We start from the raw sequence: 15,013 nt of genomic DNA, 5'->3' as shown, positions 1-15,013 counted from the left end.
GGTGGGCCGTTGGTCTGGCCAAGCCTCCACTCTGCATCTGCGGCGCGCACCCGCATCATTTTGCCATACCCACGTGGGTGAAACTTTTAAAAAAAACGGAAATGTGAGAATGAGAACTGATAAGAGGAAAAAAAATTATTTTTTTCCCTGGCAGAAGGGCAACACGCCTACAAAATTTTCTCCACAGGGGGATAAAACTTAACGGCACTACTCACGATAGGGAGGTTAACGGGACAAAAATGGTTGACAAAAAAAAAGGGACAACCGAACCAATCGAACAAGAGGTGGAAAAGCAGTTGAGTAGAAAAATAAAAACGTTACATAAAAATTGTTGAGTAGAGTGAAAACAACGCGTGAGAAGCAGCAGTGTGGCGACCACATCCTCGGGAGATCATTTGGATGCTCTTTCTCTTTTTTTTTTTTTTTCGCACTACAAAGGGGTATCCATCTTTTTGCGAGCACGATTTAGTTCGTAATAAATAATTTGACCTGGTTGGTGAGTGAAGGAGGGTTTATCCCCTTTTTGATACATTTTCCTGAGTTTTTAATGTCACAATTTTTTTTTTTTTATTTGTCGCATCCCTCCGTGTGAGCCCCATTTTGTGGCCGCCCTTTTGACGACGCGATAAGGGGCCTCTTTCCATCCACTGAACGGTGGGAAGGTGGGTAAAGCTAGCTATCACTTGCGTGTGCGGTGATACACTGGCTCAAGGCGATCGTCGCTTTGGTTAACAGTGTAAAATTGTCAGGCTGACCATCCCCGAGGGGTAGCGGCAGAAGTGGAGTAGTGGCGTAGTGTAGTATTGTAGTAGCGGAGTAGTAGGAGTGACAAACCGTTTGGGGGGAAGCCAAGGGCACATACCCCGCATACGCGCGTCACAGATGAGGGTACACAAAACGTAGGCATAATTTTTCAGGCCCCATCATGAGCAGCCCCCCCACCCCTTTTTTTTTCCTTTTTTTGACATCACGTGGCTGCTCACGAGATGGATATGCCCAAAGGGCAGAAGCCAAGAGAGCGGGATGGAAAAAACGAAAGAAGCAATTTGAGAGATATAGAAGAAGCGAAGAAAATACGGAACCAACAAAATGAAGCAAAATTGAAAAAGTTTTGCGGAAGCACCGATTTTGTGTTAGACGTACCGAGTATTGACGAGGGGGTGAAATTCCTAAAGCATGAAGTAGACAACGAGATCTTAAGTTTCAATTATACCACTATGATGTTAAGTGAGAAGGTGGAAAGGTTAAATGACGTAGAGAGGAACATACATATCCCCATGGATCTCCCTTTTTTATTTTCCTTTAATATGCAAAATAATGATGATATAAGCAATTGGATAAAGGAGCAAAATGAGATAGAAAATCGGAAAATTGCAAACGTTGAAGGGACGCATAGCTACACCAACCTAAATGAGGAGGTGAAGCAGATTTCTTCGTCTGCTCCGATTGTCCATACGTTTGACAAGGACGATTTGGAGCTTCTGAATAGGGTTGCTCCGCATTACATTAGAAGGGTTAGAAGTAACCTATTGCATTGTGAAGAAAGGAAAATCAGGGATCTACAGGATAATAATTCTTCCATGGGAATGAAAACACATGAGCAGGGTGGAAAGATCTGTGAGAGTGGTGTCCTGGGGAAGAATGACGGCTCCTCCGAATTGATGTTGAAATGTGGGAAAAGGAAAGTACCATATGATTGCTATTTTCCACATCCGCTAAAGAAAGGCACGAAGGTGAAAAAAATTTACCCCCTTTTGCCGCACATTGGTGTGTGGAACAATAAATATATACAAGGCATTATGGAGATCGGAAATTCTACTGACTACATGAGAAGCAGTGGTGGGGAGGATGCTAATAAATTGCTGAGCAAGGGGGCGAGTGCCACATCGAATAGTGAGTCGAAGAAGCAAAGTAGCGGTATGCTCGGGTTACTACATTTGGTAGAGAAGACCCGCGATAAGCATCTGTACGGGTTGTACAAAGCGCAGGACATGGGTTGCGACGAGTATTTACTAAATAGGTTTCTGCGCGGGGATGGTTCGGTGCGGAGGAGTTCCAACGGTGTAGGTGGGGCTAGAGGTGGTACGGATGGCAGTGGTACGGCTAGCGGTGGTACGACTAGCGGTGGTGCTCCCCTGCGTGGGAACGTACCCCACCAAGCGGGCGACACCCCGGCAGCGAAAAAAAAAATCAGCCTGCGTAAATTTCTCATAAAAAAGTACCTCTTTAAGTTAAAAATGAGGGAGAAGTTAAAAAATAAACTACTCAAGGGTGAAAAGGTGACACCCCCTGCAAAGAACGAGCAGGAGGATGAAGAAAATTTTCCAAAGTTAAAAAATGAAAGAAACGCATCTGTTGAATTGACACATCGGAGTAAGCATGTGACGTTTAACGAAACAAATAAGTACGAATACGTGGAAAATAAAGGAGAGCTAGGGGAACATGGCGAGGGAGACGATACAGCCATGCAGAATGTGAGCTATTCGCAAAGTACCCCTCCTGATGATAACGTAGAGTGCTTCAAATATGTGCGGGATTATAAATCGCCATCTTTTGCGATGAATGAAAACGACCCTCTGTCGTACGTCATAGGGTTTAACAGGCACAACTTGGCTTTCATGTTCCCGACCTTGTCTCGGAAAATTATTTTTTCCAAAACGGGGCAGCAAAAGAGGAAAAATTACATACTGGTGCGGGAGAAGTAGGCACCCCTTCGTGTGCTGATTGTCACGTGTGTGTGTACGTTCGCACCATTGCGGATGCCCTTTTTTTTTGTGTGTGTGTGTGTGCACATGAGGATATATATCTGTATATGTGTGTTCATTTGTGTGTGTGTGTACTAACCGATGCCGCTCGACGGTGTAACCCTGCCCCTCCTGAATTTCCGCCAATGTGTGGTGAGAGATATTCTAATGCGCCATTCTTGTACCCGTTTTAACATATTATGTAAATGCAAAATTTAAATTGTGGCCTCGTTGATGGGGTTATGATGTGGAAGGTAGGGGGAGAAATTCCTGAACTGTGACAGTGAGTTCCTAATCTGTGACAGTGAGTTCCTAATCTGTGACAGTGAGCTCCTAATCTGTGACAGTGAGTTCCTAATCTGTGACAGTGTGTTCCTAATCTGTGACAGTGTGTTCCTAATCTGTGACAATGAGTTCCTAATCTGTGACAGTGTGTTCCTAATCTGTGACAGTGTGTTCCTAAACTGTGACAGTGAGTTCCTAAACTGTGACAGTGAGTTCCTAATCTGTGACAGTGGGTGACGTGAATCATACAGCACTGCATGCGGGTCTGTTGGTGGGTCCCCCTCCAGTTCCCCCCAGCTGCTACCAATTTCTGTGCACACGCATGTAGCCCCCCCGACGGGTCAAAAGAAAAAATCGTGCATGTGCCTCCACTCGAAGTTGTATCTCTGCCGTAGGAGAGCCAGTCCCTTCCCCAGGACCATATCAATCTGGTACTTATAAAGTGGGTACTTCAACAGGAGCTCATCATACTTGGTTTTCAAAAATTCGATGTGCTCATTCATGTTTTCTATTTTGAAGGAAGCCAAAATATGTGTCCCTGCCAATCCACTTGCACGTGATGACTGTTCCAAAAGTTCATTTACATGGTCTCGCAAATCTTCTAATATGAACAGAACATCAAATATTTCGTTTATTTTTTTTTTTTTTATAATATCTTCATCTTTCTCATATGGCTTTATCTTATCTTCTATGGAGTGTAGAATTCCTTCCCAAATGGAAACGTTCAAAACGAGGTATACTGAGTCGTTCCAATTGCTCGTTAACATGTGATCGTACAGATCGTCCATTTCGCTCATTAATTTTGCTTTTTCAGTTTTGGTATCGTACAGGGATGTAAAGTAACTTCGTTTACTTAGCATGGGGGTCGTCTTCATCATTCCATTACTCTGTTGGACGTGCGTGTGCAGGCAGCATTTTCTTGACGCGTGGGCTGGGTTCCTGGGGGGGAAGCACAGCTTCCGTATGTTCCCGCGGAAGGGGAGGAGCGACGGCAGCCTCGCCATTTGCCCTGGGCTGTCCCCTTGGTGTGACCCTCACTCCAGTGTGTCCCTTAGGTCAGCCAAACCAAGAGCCCTCTAAACTGGGGATAATTATTCGGGAAAAAATATATACCACCCCCTTGCGTGGAATGAACAGTGGGGCGAAATCGTTCGGAGTGAAAACAACTTGAGGGAATTTGAAAAATGGCCCTCTTGGGGGATTTCCTCCTCAGAATTAGGGAAGGCAAAAAAAAAAAAAATTAATCCCCCAGTTTAAGCAACAAAAAGAAAAAAAAAAAAAATTCCTTTCCCACGTGAAGTCATAAAAAAAAAAAGCAAGTTAAAATCTGCATGACAGCACGAGGTCTACATGTAGCCTCTTTCGCCGATCGCACCTTTTGGTCGACTCATTTGTACCAGACGTTTGCTCTTCCTCCGTAGGGTGTGCGGGATAAGTTCGCCTTTTCTGTTGCCGCGATTTGCAGCGATTTGTAGCGATTTGTAGCGATTTGTCGTGACTTGCAGCGATTTGTAGCGACTTGCCGAGCAATGACATATTTTTTTGTGCCACGCGGAGGGCAAACAATTGACCACTTCGTTTTATGACCCGACGGTGACCCACCATTTGAAATCCTCACCTCTCGAGGGTGCACAAAATAGCAAAGAGAAAAAGGACAGTCCGTTCTGCCGCACATAACGCATGTGTACTATGTATGCGTGTCAACTTAAAGTAGTGTGAGCAGAAGGTGGGGGGGAGGGGTACAGGATGTTGAAAGCATGCACACATCCTCGATAGGAAATTAAATAAGCACATGTATTAAAAAAAAAAGAAAAAAAAGATATTTTTGGAGTTTTCAGAATTGAGGAGTCTATTTTGCATTCGAGCGAATTGCGAAGTAGGGGTCTCGTAGCGCGGAAATGAAAGAGTAACCATGGTGAAGGGCGGAAGATGTGGTGGCGAAGTTCGAAGACCTGATGACGCAGCGGCGAAATTTTTGCACAGCGAACAAAAACCGTGATGGATCATAAAATGGAGTAGAAGTCGCGCCTTTTTCTCATCACAGTTGGGTATACGTGGGCAAACACATGAGTTGTGTGTATGTACAAAGAGGTGCACGCGTTTGGCATGCAGTTAGCAACTTGCAGTTCCACGGGGAGAGGTTCTGTAGTGTACACGGCAGCGGTCGCCAGGTTTGTGCCTCTTCGCCGGGGGGAGCCTATCCGCTCGTCGCCAGTCTCTTCCCCGTTTGCCGCAAGCATGGTGCGATTTTCCGCAAATGGCATGCGCTTGTCCCGCCTCAGAAGTACAACAGCAGCAGCACAATCAGGAGGATAAAAATCTTGGCCAGGAAGCCAAAGTAACCGGCAGCAATTTTAACAGACATGTAGCCAATTTTTTTGCCCTTTCGGCAAATGCAAGTGAAGGAAGTCGTTTGGGGAATGCTTCCAACGAGGCCAAAAATCTTCACCGTATTTTCTCCATTGATGTCCTGAAAATATTCTACATTGCCTATATTTAGTTGAGCATCTAGATAGACCAATTTGGAAGGCTGTAATTCAGGGGACTCTCTTTGGTATACTTGAAAAAAGCATTCGGGTAATATTTCTCCAGGACAACTCATTCCTATCAAGTGATTATATGAAGTATCTACAAGCTCTATATCGCAAGTAATTTGTGAACTCTCCCCAAGTTCAGCCATATCGATATTATTTGTAAAATTATGAGTAGTCTTATCAGAGGAGAAATTACAACCATGAATGAGTTTTTTAGTATACACTGGTTTTAAGGACACAGTATAGATCGTTTTATCAACATCACATGAGCACTCTGCGTTGACATCTCCAGATTTTACATACACGGGTGCTTTAAAGATGGCAAGTTTTTTATGGTACACAATTTTGTTGCTTTTATATAGAGCAAGGGGAGTAGATTCATTTGCCTTTTTGAAACACTTCTCATCAACTTTTTCGCATGCCAGGACAACCAATTCTCCGTCTTGAAGTTCTAAGTCCAATTTATTTGATGTGAAGGAGGTTTTACTCAACTGGTTGGGTAAGTAAGGATATGCTTCCGTTGTTAAGTTAATGGAAGTAATTTTATGAGGATACTTTAGGACGTTTACTTGAACCAAAGCGACTCTTCCTTTCACATTTGATATGACATTTTCAGAGTTGTCACAAATGCAGAAAAATTCAACGTCCTTTGTGTTGAAGGGAGATATTGTGATAATTTTTTCTATATATTCTGAGTTGGTAATATCTTCCTTCACTTCGTATTCCACCAAGCCCATGTTTTCAATTTTTTCCTCTGTCCTTTTTTCATAATTTGTGTACACTGTTTCGAAGCATTTTTCTGGTAACATTTTAAATTTCGATCCTGCGGTTTTCTTCGGGATGGTCAATTTTATTTTGTCATAGATGAAGTAGGAATAGATGCTACATACGAGGGATCTTTTTTCCGTTAAAATGGGTTCTAAATTGTGAACCCCTTTACTTGAGAAGTTACATTTGAACCCGAAAAATCCGGAAACTTCCTTGTTTAGCTCCTCTGGCGGGACGTACTTGACCTCTCCTTTGGTCATCTGTATTTGCGTTATGGCTCGCAGCAGGGACAGCACGAGCAGCAGGTTCGTTAACTGGCGCTTCAGCATAGTTGCACAGGTGGAGCGGTGTAGCGGTGGAGAGGTGTAGCGATGGAGTGATGGAGCGGTGGAGATGACGCAGTGCAGACGACGCAGTGCAGACGACGCGACGAAGTGATGACAGTTGGCGCAGCGGGGGTGGTTTTAATTAGTAGGCCCAGCTGTCTATTGGTGCGGAGTCACTCGGGCGACATCAATCTTAGTGCCCCGTTTTTAGCGTGCGCGCTCAAACACGGAAGTGATCCCTTTGTTGGCACAATCTATATGAGGGGGGAAGAGAGGCGGAGGCCCTTAGAAGTGTAGTCACGTGTATGGTACATATATTACAATTGCGTGTGCTGGCTGTAGGAATGGGATGAAGTTCGCCCCAATGCACATACACACATCGAAAACGTTATTTTCACGTTATTTGTTGAAGAAGCGAAGGCTTGAAAGGCCTGCGTGCACACCCGCAATGTATGCAAAGTAGGGATGCGCGAAATTTAAAAAAAAAAAAAAAGAAAAAAATTTAAATGAAAAAAAAAAGACGCCCCTTTGTGAATTTTCACATGAGCAAAATGTGGATTGTGGCAGAGGTTCGCGCGTAAGAGTTGGCGAATTGCACATGCTCGCGTTTATTCAAAATTTTGTCATTCGTCGTTTAGTCAATCTTCATTCAGTCAATCGTCATTCAGCCATTCGTCACTTAGTCAATCGTCATTCAGCCATTCGCATTCAGCCATTCGTCATTTAGTCACTTCGTCATTTCTTCTTTTCCCTACTGGTGAGGTAAATTCACGTTACGAAATTTGCTCCTAGTTGGGAAGAAGCGGATGTTGTGTGTGACCACGCCAGTACATCTCTGTCTTATAGTATCATCACTAATTTTTTTTTGTTTTTACACAGTGAGCGCTTTTTAACATTGCTGTACGGATTGTATATCCGGGAATGTTCGTTTTTTTACTTTCAATCCATCTTTACCGCGCTTATACGTATGTGCAATTGTTTTCCCATGCTGTGAATATATTCGAAGTTTTTTTTTTTTGAAGAAAACTGGATCTACAGCATCGAAAAAGAAGGGTGAGGGTCCCCCTCGCGCGTGTGCATATGTATACCTGCATGTGTGCCTATATGTATGTACGCCTTTATGTATGTACCCTTGTACGTATGCATGTAAGTGTGTGGGGGTATGCCCCTTTTTCGGTGTAGAATCGCCACAGCGAGTGTTACTTCCACCATTTGTGCCTTTCGCTTTGGGATATGTAGAGGGCAGTTACTCAGTCGGTACGGCGTCTCTTCTGTGTGGAAGTATCATGTGCGATAACTTCCCCCCCCCTGTTGATGCGTACCCTGCACGGAACGGCTGCACACTGAGAGTTCGCCCATTTTGAAGTGGGTAAAATTTATAGACAGTTCGAAGGAACCAGTGTGAAATATAAGGCATAGAGACAAAGCGAAAAAAAATATTCCTTCTGAGCTTAGCCGATGAATTGGAGCTCTTTACCCCAATATGTCTATTTTGTTTATTAACTTTTAGCCACATTTTGAGGGGCAGTTTTTAGCTGTGCGGATTATGGGTGAAGAATAGGGACGGACGATGAAGCTGAGATGGAGGGGCGCATCGTTTTTACGAAAAATGACGATGAATGCTCCTATGATATGTTCCTATCGGGGGAGGGGTTCAATTTTTTTTTTTTTTTTTTTTTTTTATTCGTGGTTGTTCCTTACGGGAGAGGCGCACCATGTGTGCTCACTCTGCCCCAACATGGGGTTTTTGTTGTCTCTCCATGGGGAGAAAGAAAAATCGGTGCGGCGTTATAGGCGTGTGGGGCGCATCTAACGGGGCCTAAATTTCGGCGCTGCGTTGTTCGTGTGTGGCGCATGGCAGCGGGGCTAGATTTCGGCGCTGCGTTGTTCGTGTGTCTACAGACACCTGTGAACACGCGCGAGCGTGCACATTCCGCGGTTGAATCTTTTTCATGCGGGGCGATGCATTTTTCGGGGGAGCATACTGCTCTGATGATCACGTGGTGTTGCAAGCCACGCATGGGTGCCTATCTGTTTAGCTGTACAGTGACGCAGATTGGACGGGCCAAAATGTAGCATGACGGCTAGCACGCGTAAAGGAGAGCAGTGAGGAGAAGCATCAAGGTGAGGCTGAGGAAAGCCCATCCAGAAGAAGAATCAATCCTGAGTTCCATAATTCCAGTCTTTCCATTATTCTCACAAACGCATCTCACAACAGAATATTTTTGCGGACTGACTGGTAGTCCAACTATGTAGGATCCCTCTTTAGCATTACTGTAGAATTCTACATCGAGGATTCCCAAAATATCGGTTAACAAGAAGGGCTGATAAGACATTACCCCCTTGATATTTTTTTCATATAAAACGTGTCTAAAGCAGTAAGTAGGTGTTAATTTATAGGGACACTTAATCCCTGCAGCAATTTTCTTCTGGCTGGATCCAATATGTACAGAACAAATTTTTTCATTTGATGTAATATCTGCTAAGGAAAATCCATCTTGATAATCTCCCTCCCCCGCTGGTTTCGTAAAATCACATCCATCTATGCTTTCCGTTTTCTGTATCTTCATAAAAATATTTACAACTGGTTTTGTATTTTCTGTAATTTTCATTGAAAAATTTATGGTGGATAAAAACACTGTTGGAAATCTGATATTTAAAACGTTTTCTTGTAGAAAGCCATACTTCATGTTAATAATATTTTCGTATTCCTTCATTTCAACATTTTGATTTGGATTAAACTTAAAATGAATAATATCATTTTCCTTGACTTTGATTATTTTATCATTTCCATTTTGCTCTATGTCTGTTTGTTCCAATTCATTCGATTCTGTAAAATCGATTCCCCTAGGTTTATTATCTTTTTTATTTAATACAATTTTTACTAGTCCTACTTTTCCTTCTTCTATTTTACCAGCATCCTCACCTTTCTTCGTTTTCCTGTTATCACATCTACAATATATGGTTTTGTTGTGTTTATAATACCCTGGGATGACTAATACCTTTAATACAAAATCGGTAAATGTCTTGTTGAAGGATAATTTTTTATCTAATTCTAGGAGTTCTATATCTTTTTCATTTTCTGCTGTATCATATGGGGAGTATAAGTGTTTAGCAAAACATTCAGCTGGTACTGTTTCCAACTCTTTGTAGTCTCCATTTTCTGTTTTTTTTGGACATACCATTGCTACGTAGTCTGTCAGATGTGGGTTATGCACACTGCACCATACTTCATCTTGTCCATTCGATTCTTTCAACACTGGCTTGATGCTACTATGCGGATTTAATGCGAAGTCGCATAAATGCTCAATTGGAAGTATTGGATTGTTTAGACATTCCTTCAGTAGGAATGCATAGGTCGCTATGGCAAGGGGTAGCGTCTTCATCTTGGGGTGCACTTCCCGTTTGGTGGTCCTATATGTAGGTAATCAATGCAGCTCGCGTTGGGCCTCTCTACCTGTGTGGCTTCCCACCTGTGGGGCTTCCTACGTGTGAGACTTCCTATCTGTGAAGCTTCCTACCTGTGGGGCTTCCTACCTATGTGCGGTGGCGTGTCTGCCTGCGTCGCGCGGATTGTATGTCCCTGTGCTGGGATTAGCCACTGTTTCGCGTTCGGTTTATCCTGCCTGGTTTACGGGTTTATAATTCTTCCAACTTTGGCGATGGTTCTACCTTTGGAGGTGCTCTACCTTTGGAGGTGCTCTACCTTTGGAGGTGCTCTACCTTTGGAGGTGCTCTACCTTTGGAGGTGCTCTACCTTTGGAGGTGCTTCCAACTTCGGAGACGCTTCCAACTTCGGGGATGCTTCCAACTTCGGAGATGCTTCCAACTCCTTTGAAGCGTTTTTTACGCCTTTTGCTAGTCTGGCACGCTTTCTCCAGCGGGCGCGAAAATGTAGGAAGCCCCTTATGTGTGCGCGGGGGACCCAATTCGATTATCTCTGAATGCGTAGCAGTAGGGTGTGTCACCGCTGGTGCAATTTGTTCCCCTTCTTTTTATATGCCGTTGCGCAAAATGGAGTATTTTTCATTTTTTTTTTTTTTCTGTCCTGCCATTTTCGCGGTGATCTAAGTGCACACGTGTGTACATAATTTTTTTTTTTTTTCCATCTGTTCACGGTGTGCAAGTTCCACTGATCAAACGGTTATGAGCAGATAGAAAAATATATATATATGTGTGCATGTGTGTGTATTTTTTTTTTTTCCCTGTGCGCTTGACCCACTCTGACGCTGCAGAAGATGGCTAGCTGCCGGGGATCCCTTGTGACGTTGCACTCCGCGCGAAACATGTGAGAGGTTGACACCTTTGGGAAAGAAGCTCCCCTTTTGGCGAGGATGCGGCTCCCTTTTCCACATGTATATACATGCAAGCACACACATTTTGTGAAGTAATTTTCGCGGTGAGGTGTGCCCTCCCGATTTCTTCACTCGGAAATGTTGATCTTGAGGGACATTTATCCCCACCTGCACAAGTACTCAAATAGGAGGTCCTTCCCAACTGATCGAAGCACCCTTGTGAGTTGCGAACCTTTTCACTTGGGAATCACCATAAAAGGTGCAACATACCATTCGCATAGGTGTGTGTAGAGGGGAGGTGTGCCTTATTCCTTTTCAAATGCCTCCCTCTTTTGCCTCACGGGGGAATGTCCACAAGGGGGGTAGGCTGCTATACTGTTGGGGCCTGTTCACACTTGCGCAAAAATGGTACTAACCTAATTGCAGAGTTTACCAAATGGGGAAGCTGCGATGACGGGTGGGGCGGACGGAAAGAGGGAACGGTGATGCCGGTTTGTTCCTTTAGCACATAACATCTCCCATTCAGGTGTCGGCCGACTACCGGCATAACCACGGGATGAGTGGTCTCGCCCAAGCTGTTCGGTTACGGGTCTGCCTATCTCTTTTGTGTGGCTTTTGCCTCCTTGCCTCTTTGCCCGTGGGAACTTCCCTTAACATTGCTTAGTGCGCAAGGAGCTCCTGTTCAAATTGGATCGCTGATCAAATGGGGAAAGAATGTGGACCCCCTCCCGATATTCGAGATGGACAACGGTTTATGCGTAAGTTCATCTTTTTTAAATCATCATGGTGTTTTACCCCCCCCTTTTTTTTTTTCCCCCCTATTTAATAGTGTCTATTTCTTTTTCCTTCTTCCCTTTAAAAGAGAACAATTTAACCCCCCTACACACTTCCCCCATTTTTTCGGTTAAAAATGAGTTTCCCTTTTTTTGTCACATATGTTGATGGTGTGGGGGTAATATGCCAATCAGTTCTTTTTTTTTTTTTTTTTTTTTTCCTGCTTTTTTTTGCGTCAACTTTTAAAAGGAAGGATTAATTCTCATCGCGGGTGAGTATATGCTTCCACACTCCTTCCGTATACATATCTTCTTCACGCTGACACAGTTTTACGCAAACTGTTTTTATACGTGTGGCATGTACATGGCAATTCCAGTGGGGGGGGGGCGACGTACAGCATCAGTATCGTTCACTAGTAAAATAAATCAGAAGAAATGGTAGAGGTGAGCAAAAATATGGCGAGTTAGTGTGAAAAAAAAAAAAAAAAAACAGCGAGGTGCGGAGAAAAAGCAAAGTGGTGCAGCGCAATTGCGAAGACGTGGGAACAATGACGAATGGGATGGAGATAAAAATAAGGAAATGCAAAAGTACCAATGTGAACCAAAAATGAAAAATAAAAATAGGCCAATTGGGAAATAATCACACCTTTTTCAAACATCAAGCGAACTGCACAGATAAATCGATAAATATACGGAAGACTCGCGAGACATATTGCGCATGACATGGTACATATTACTTACCCCACTATCAGCCGCTGCACAAAGAAAAAAAGAGGTAGGTGAACAAACATTCAGGCACGACACATACACGTGACAAGCATGTGTGTTTGGGATGAATATGCACAAAGAGAAATAGCCCAGCGAGAGTGAACAAACGATTGTCAAGAGTCTGCGAGACGTTTTTACATACAACTCGAACAAAGCGGGGCATAAACTTTTGGCGGCCTATTTTTGTGCGCGAGGAGACATACGGCCCATTGGGGTAAGGGGAACGTTTGCGCGAGAGGTGAGCCCAAATTTACTACGCCGAATAGACCACGCAGCATAGACTACGCCGCATACACTACGCCGAATAGACTACGCCGCATACACTACGTCGCATACACTACGCCGAATAGACTGCACCAAATCGACTGCACCAAATCGACTGCACCAAATCGACTGCGCCAAATCAACTGCACCATATCGATTGCGCCAAAGCGTCACGCAAGTCCAAAGAATGAATAGAAGTGCGGCAGTCATGTTCGAGGAGAATGAAAAGAAAAAGAGGAAGCTCTTTGAGGACGCGCCCAACTACGACGCCAATTTCTTATCCAATTACGTGAACGAGTTTAACATAAACCACGTTGGGTTCTCCGGGGTGGGCGGCAACGAGATTAGGAGCAACGAGATTAGGAGCAACGAGATTAGGAGCAACGAAATTCGGAGCAACGAGATTAGGAGCAACGAAATTCGGAGCAACGATATATGCGTCGGTCAGGTGGGCGCGAATCAGCAGTGCGGCGGCACCATATGTGCAAACCATCTAGGGGCGACCCACCTGGGTGTGAATCAAAACTCATTTGACCCACAGGCGGAAAGCAGGAAGGATCACCTCTCCCCCAACGTGTCCAACAACTGCAACAGCGTCCACTTCAACAAAAATGTACTAATCAACAGCATCGATGTTCTTTTAAATTTTATAAATTACAGCTGCCTCAATGAAAGCATAAAGCATGAAGTCCTTTACGACAATTTGTTGAATTTGCGTTTTCATATCCTCAGTTTAAATGACGAAAAATTTAATCAGAAAAAGATAACTGAATATTTTTTTAAAATGTAGGACACATGGAAAGGGGAGGGAGGGGGGAGGCATATAGTCAGGTGCCTCTCCCTCAGCATTCCACGTGTGCGTTCCCTCCTACGCAAAAAATTAACTCCTTCATCAATGGCATAAAAGCGGCTAGCTTGGTTAGCTCGGCGAAATGATCGAAATGACCCGAGTGATCGATTCGCATGGTCCGAATAAGCAAAATGCGTCAGCCTTGCGTGCCGTCCGTAAATTTTGAATGTCCCCATTTATTCCCCCCCACTTTGAACAATTTTGTTAACTATTTTTTTTCTTTTTCGTCCTTTTTCCTTTTTCGTTCATTTTCCATTTTCGTCCTTCTTTTTCCTTTTTCACTCCCCTTAATTTTTAATTGCGCTGCAAAATTAACACAAATTTAGCTTCGTTATTATGTAAACCCTAATTGTTTGATCCAACGACGCGAAGGCACAGAGTCCCAACTTGTTGATGTTCCAGTCGAATGAAATTATGGGTTGAGTGGACACTTTGAGGAAATTTAATTTTTCCAGTTCGCCTACAACGCCCCTTTTGCACCCCTTGGTTTCGTCAAAGATGTAATTTTTCTCAGGGTTCGCATATTTGTACAGGGCAAGCTACGGAGGGGGTAGGCAGTGCACACGTGTTGCGTGGAGAGGTACGTGTGTGTTTACGTGTGTGTTTACGTGTGTGCTTACATGTGTGCTTACATGTGTGCTTACATGTGTGCTTACATGTGTACGTACACGTGTGCTCGCGTGAATATATACTCACACGACGCATGGTGTGCCCTCTCAGCAATGCACATTCTCGTGGCGCTTTCGCGTTTTCCGTTGACCCAATTTTGGCCGCTCATTCACGGCATCCTCCCTCTTTTAACATTTCCGTCACCTCCCAAGGAAGCAAAAATGTCCCGGTTTTGCGGCAAAAAGGGGGTTCCCCAACAGGTTCCTTTAAAGGGAAAAGCATATATACGATTTAGTTTTGCACAGCGTGCTTTTACTATTATGCGCTGGGTTAAGAGGGTCGCTCGTTTGTTAATTTGACGCACTGAAAGAGAGTGTTGACTGTCCCTTCGACTGATCTATTGGCGACACATGTGATGCCATGTATACGTGCCTGCTGCGTTTCATTGGTTGTCATACTTTTTACGCAACAAAACAAACCTGAGACAATCTGATCCTTGCTGTAGGCATATCCCAAATCTTCGCTGTACACATCCATGTTAAAGATATAAATATTTCCCTCCAAAGTGGAGCAAATTAATTTGTTCTTTTTCGTGTCTTTCCTGTCGTAGCTCACTGCGCAAACGCCATTATTGACGTTGACCTTGCCGAGGAGGGAAGAGAAGCAAAAAAAAAAAAAAAAAAAAATTGGCTATACTAGGTAGTGAGGGGGGGAGTAACTACATCGCATGAGCAAACATATGCACTAAACATGTGGTGCGATAAACTGTTGCTCAAAACAAGGGAACCCATGCGCAG

General features: G+C 43.9%; 6 protein-coding genes across 6 annotated transcripts in view; 2 read left to right on the top strand and 4 right to left on the bottom strand.

The window, feature by feature from the left end:
- Positions 1 to 986: 986 nt before the first annotated feature.
- PCYB_121720 (hypothetical protein) lies at positions 987 to 2,618 on the top strand (the record flags this gene model as incomplete). The annotated part of the gene is made up of 1 exon (XM_004223503.1): positions 987 to 2,618. A coding segment is annotated over one exon (1,632 nt), but the record flags the coding sequence as incomplete, so codon positions are not given.
- Positions 2,619 to 3,370: 752 nt separating this feature from the next.
- On the bottom strand, positions 3,371 to 4,565 carry PCYB_121710 (hypothetical protein; the record flags this gene model as incomplete). Its single annotated transcript, XM_004223502.1, has 2 exons — positions 3,371 to 3,968; positions 4,405 to 4,565. 2 exons carry the CDS (start codon positions 4,563 to 4,565, stop codon positions 3,371 to 3,373), a joined length of 759 nt encoding a protein of 252 aa, XP_004223550.1.
- Positions 4,566 to 5,307: 742 nt separating this feature from the next.
- Positions 5,308 to 6,660, bottom strand: PCYB_121700 (transmission blocking target antigen precursor; the record flags this gene model as incomplete). Its single annotated transcript, XM_004223501.1, has 2 exons — positions 5,308 to 5,739; positions 5,788 to 6,660. The coding sequence occupies 2 exons, from the start codon at positions 6,658 to 6,660 to the stop codon at positions 5,308 to 5,310; spliced, it is 1,305 nt and encodes a 434-aa protein (XP_004223549.1).
- A 2,081-nt stretch (positions 6,661 to 8,741) lies between these two features.
- On the bottom strand, positions 8,742 to 10,043 carry PCYB_121690 (male fertility protein pf47; the record flags this gene model as incomplete). Its single annotated transcript, XM_004223500.1, has 1 exon — positions 8,742 to 10,043. The coding sequence occupies one exon, from the start codon at positions 10,041 to 10,043 to the stop codon at positions 8,742 to 8,744; it is 1,302 nt and encodes a 433-aa protein (XP_004223548.1).
- A 2,901-nt stretch (positions 10,044 to 12,944) lies between these two features.
- On the top strand, positions 12,945 to 13,547 carry PCYB_121680 (hypothetical protein; the record flags this gene model as incomplete). The annotated part of the gene is made up of 1 exon (XM_004223499.1): positions 12,945 to 13,547. The coding sequence occupies one exon, from the start codon at positions 12,945 to 12,947 to the stop codon at positions 13,545 to 13,547; it is 603 nt and encodes a 200-aa protein (XP_004223547.1).
- Positions 13,548 to 13,918: 371 nt separating this feature from the next.
- PCYB_121670 (G-beta repeat protein) overlaps positions 13,919 to 15,013 on the bottom strand; it is a gene marked incomplete at both ends in the record, with an annotated part of 2,383 nt that continues 1,288 nt past the window's right edge. The window contains 2 exons of the mRNA XM_004223498.1: positions 13,919 to 14,146; positions 14,682 to 14,858. Coding sequence (XP_004223546.1) covers positions 13,919 to 14,146; positions 14,682 to 14,858 — 405 coding nt within the window. The remainder of the gene's footprint in view (positions 14,147 to 14,681; positions 14,859 to 15,013) is intronic.

Source organism: Plasmodium cynomolgi, chromosome 12, assembly GCF_000321355.1.
Source record: "Plasmodium cynomolgi strain B DNA, chromosome 12, whole genome shotgun sequence".
Lineage (NCBI taxonomy): Eukaryota > Apicomplexa > Aconoidasida > Haemosporida > Plasmodiidae > Plasmodium > Plasmodium cynomolgi.
The sequence above is the reverse complement of the archived record's forward strand: the minus strand, read 5'-3'. Positions and strand labels throughout refer to the sequence as shown.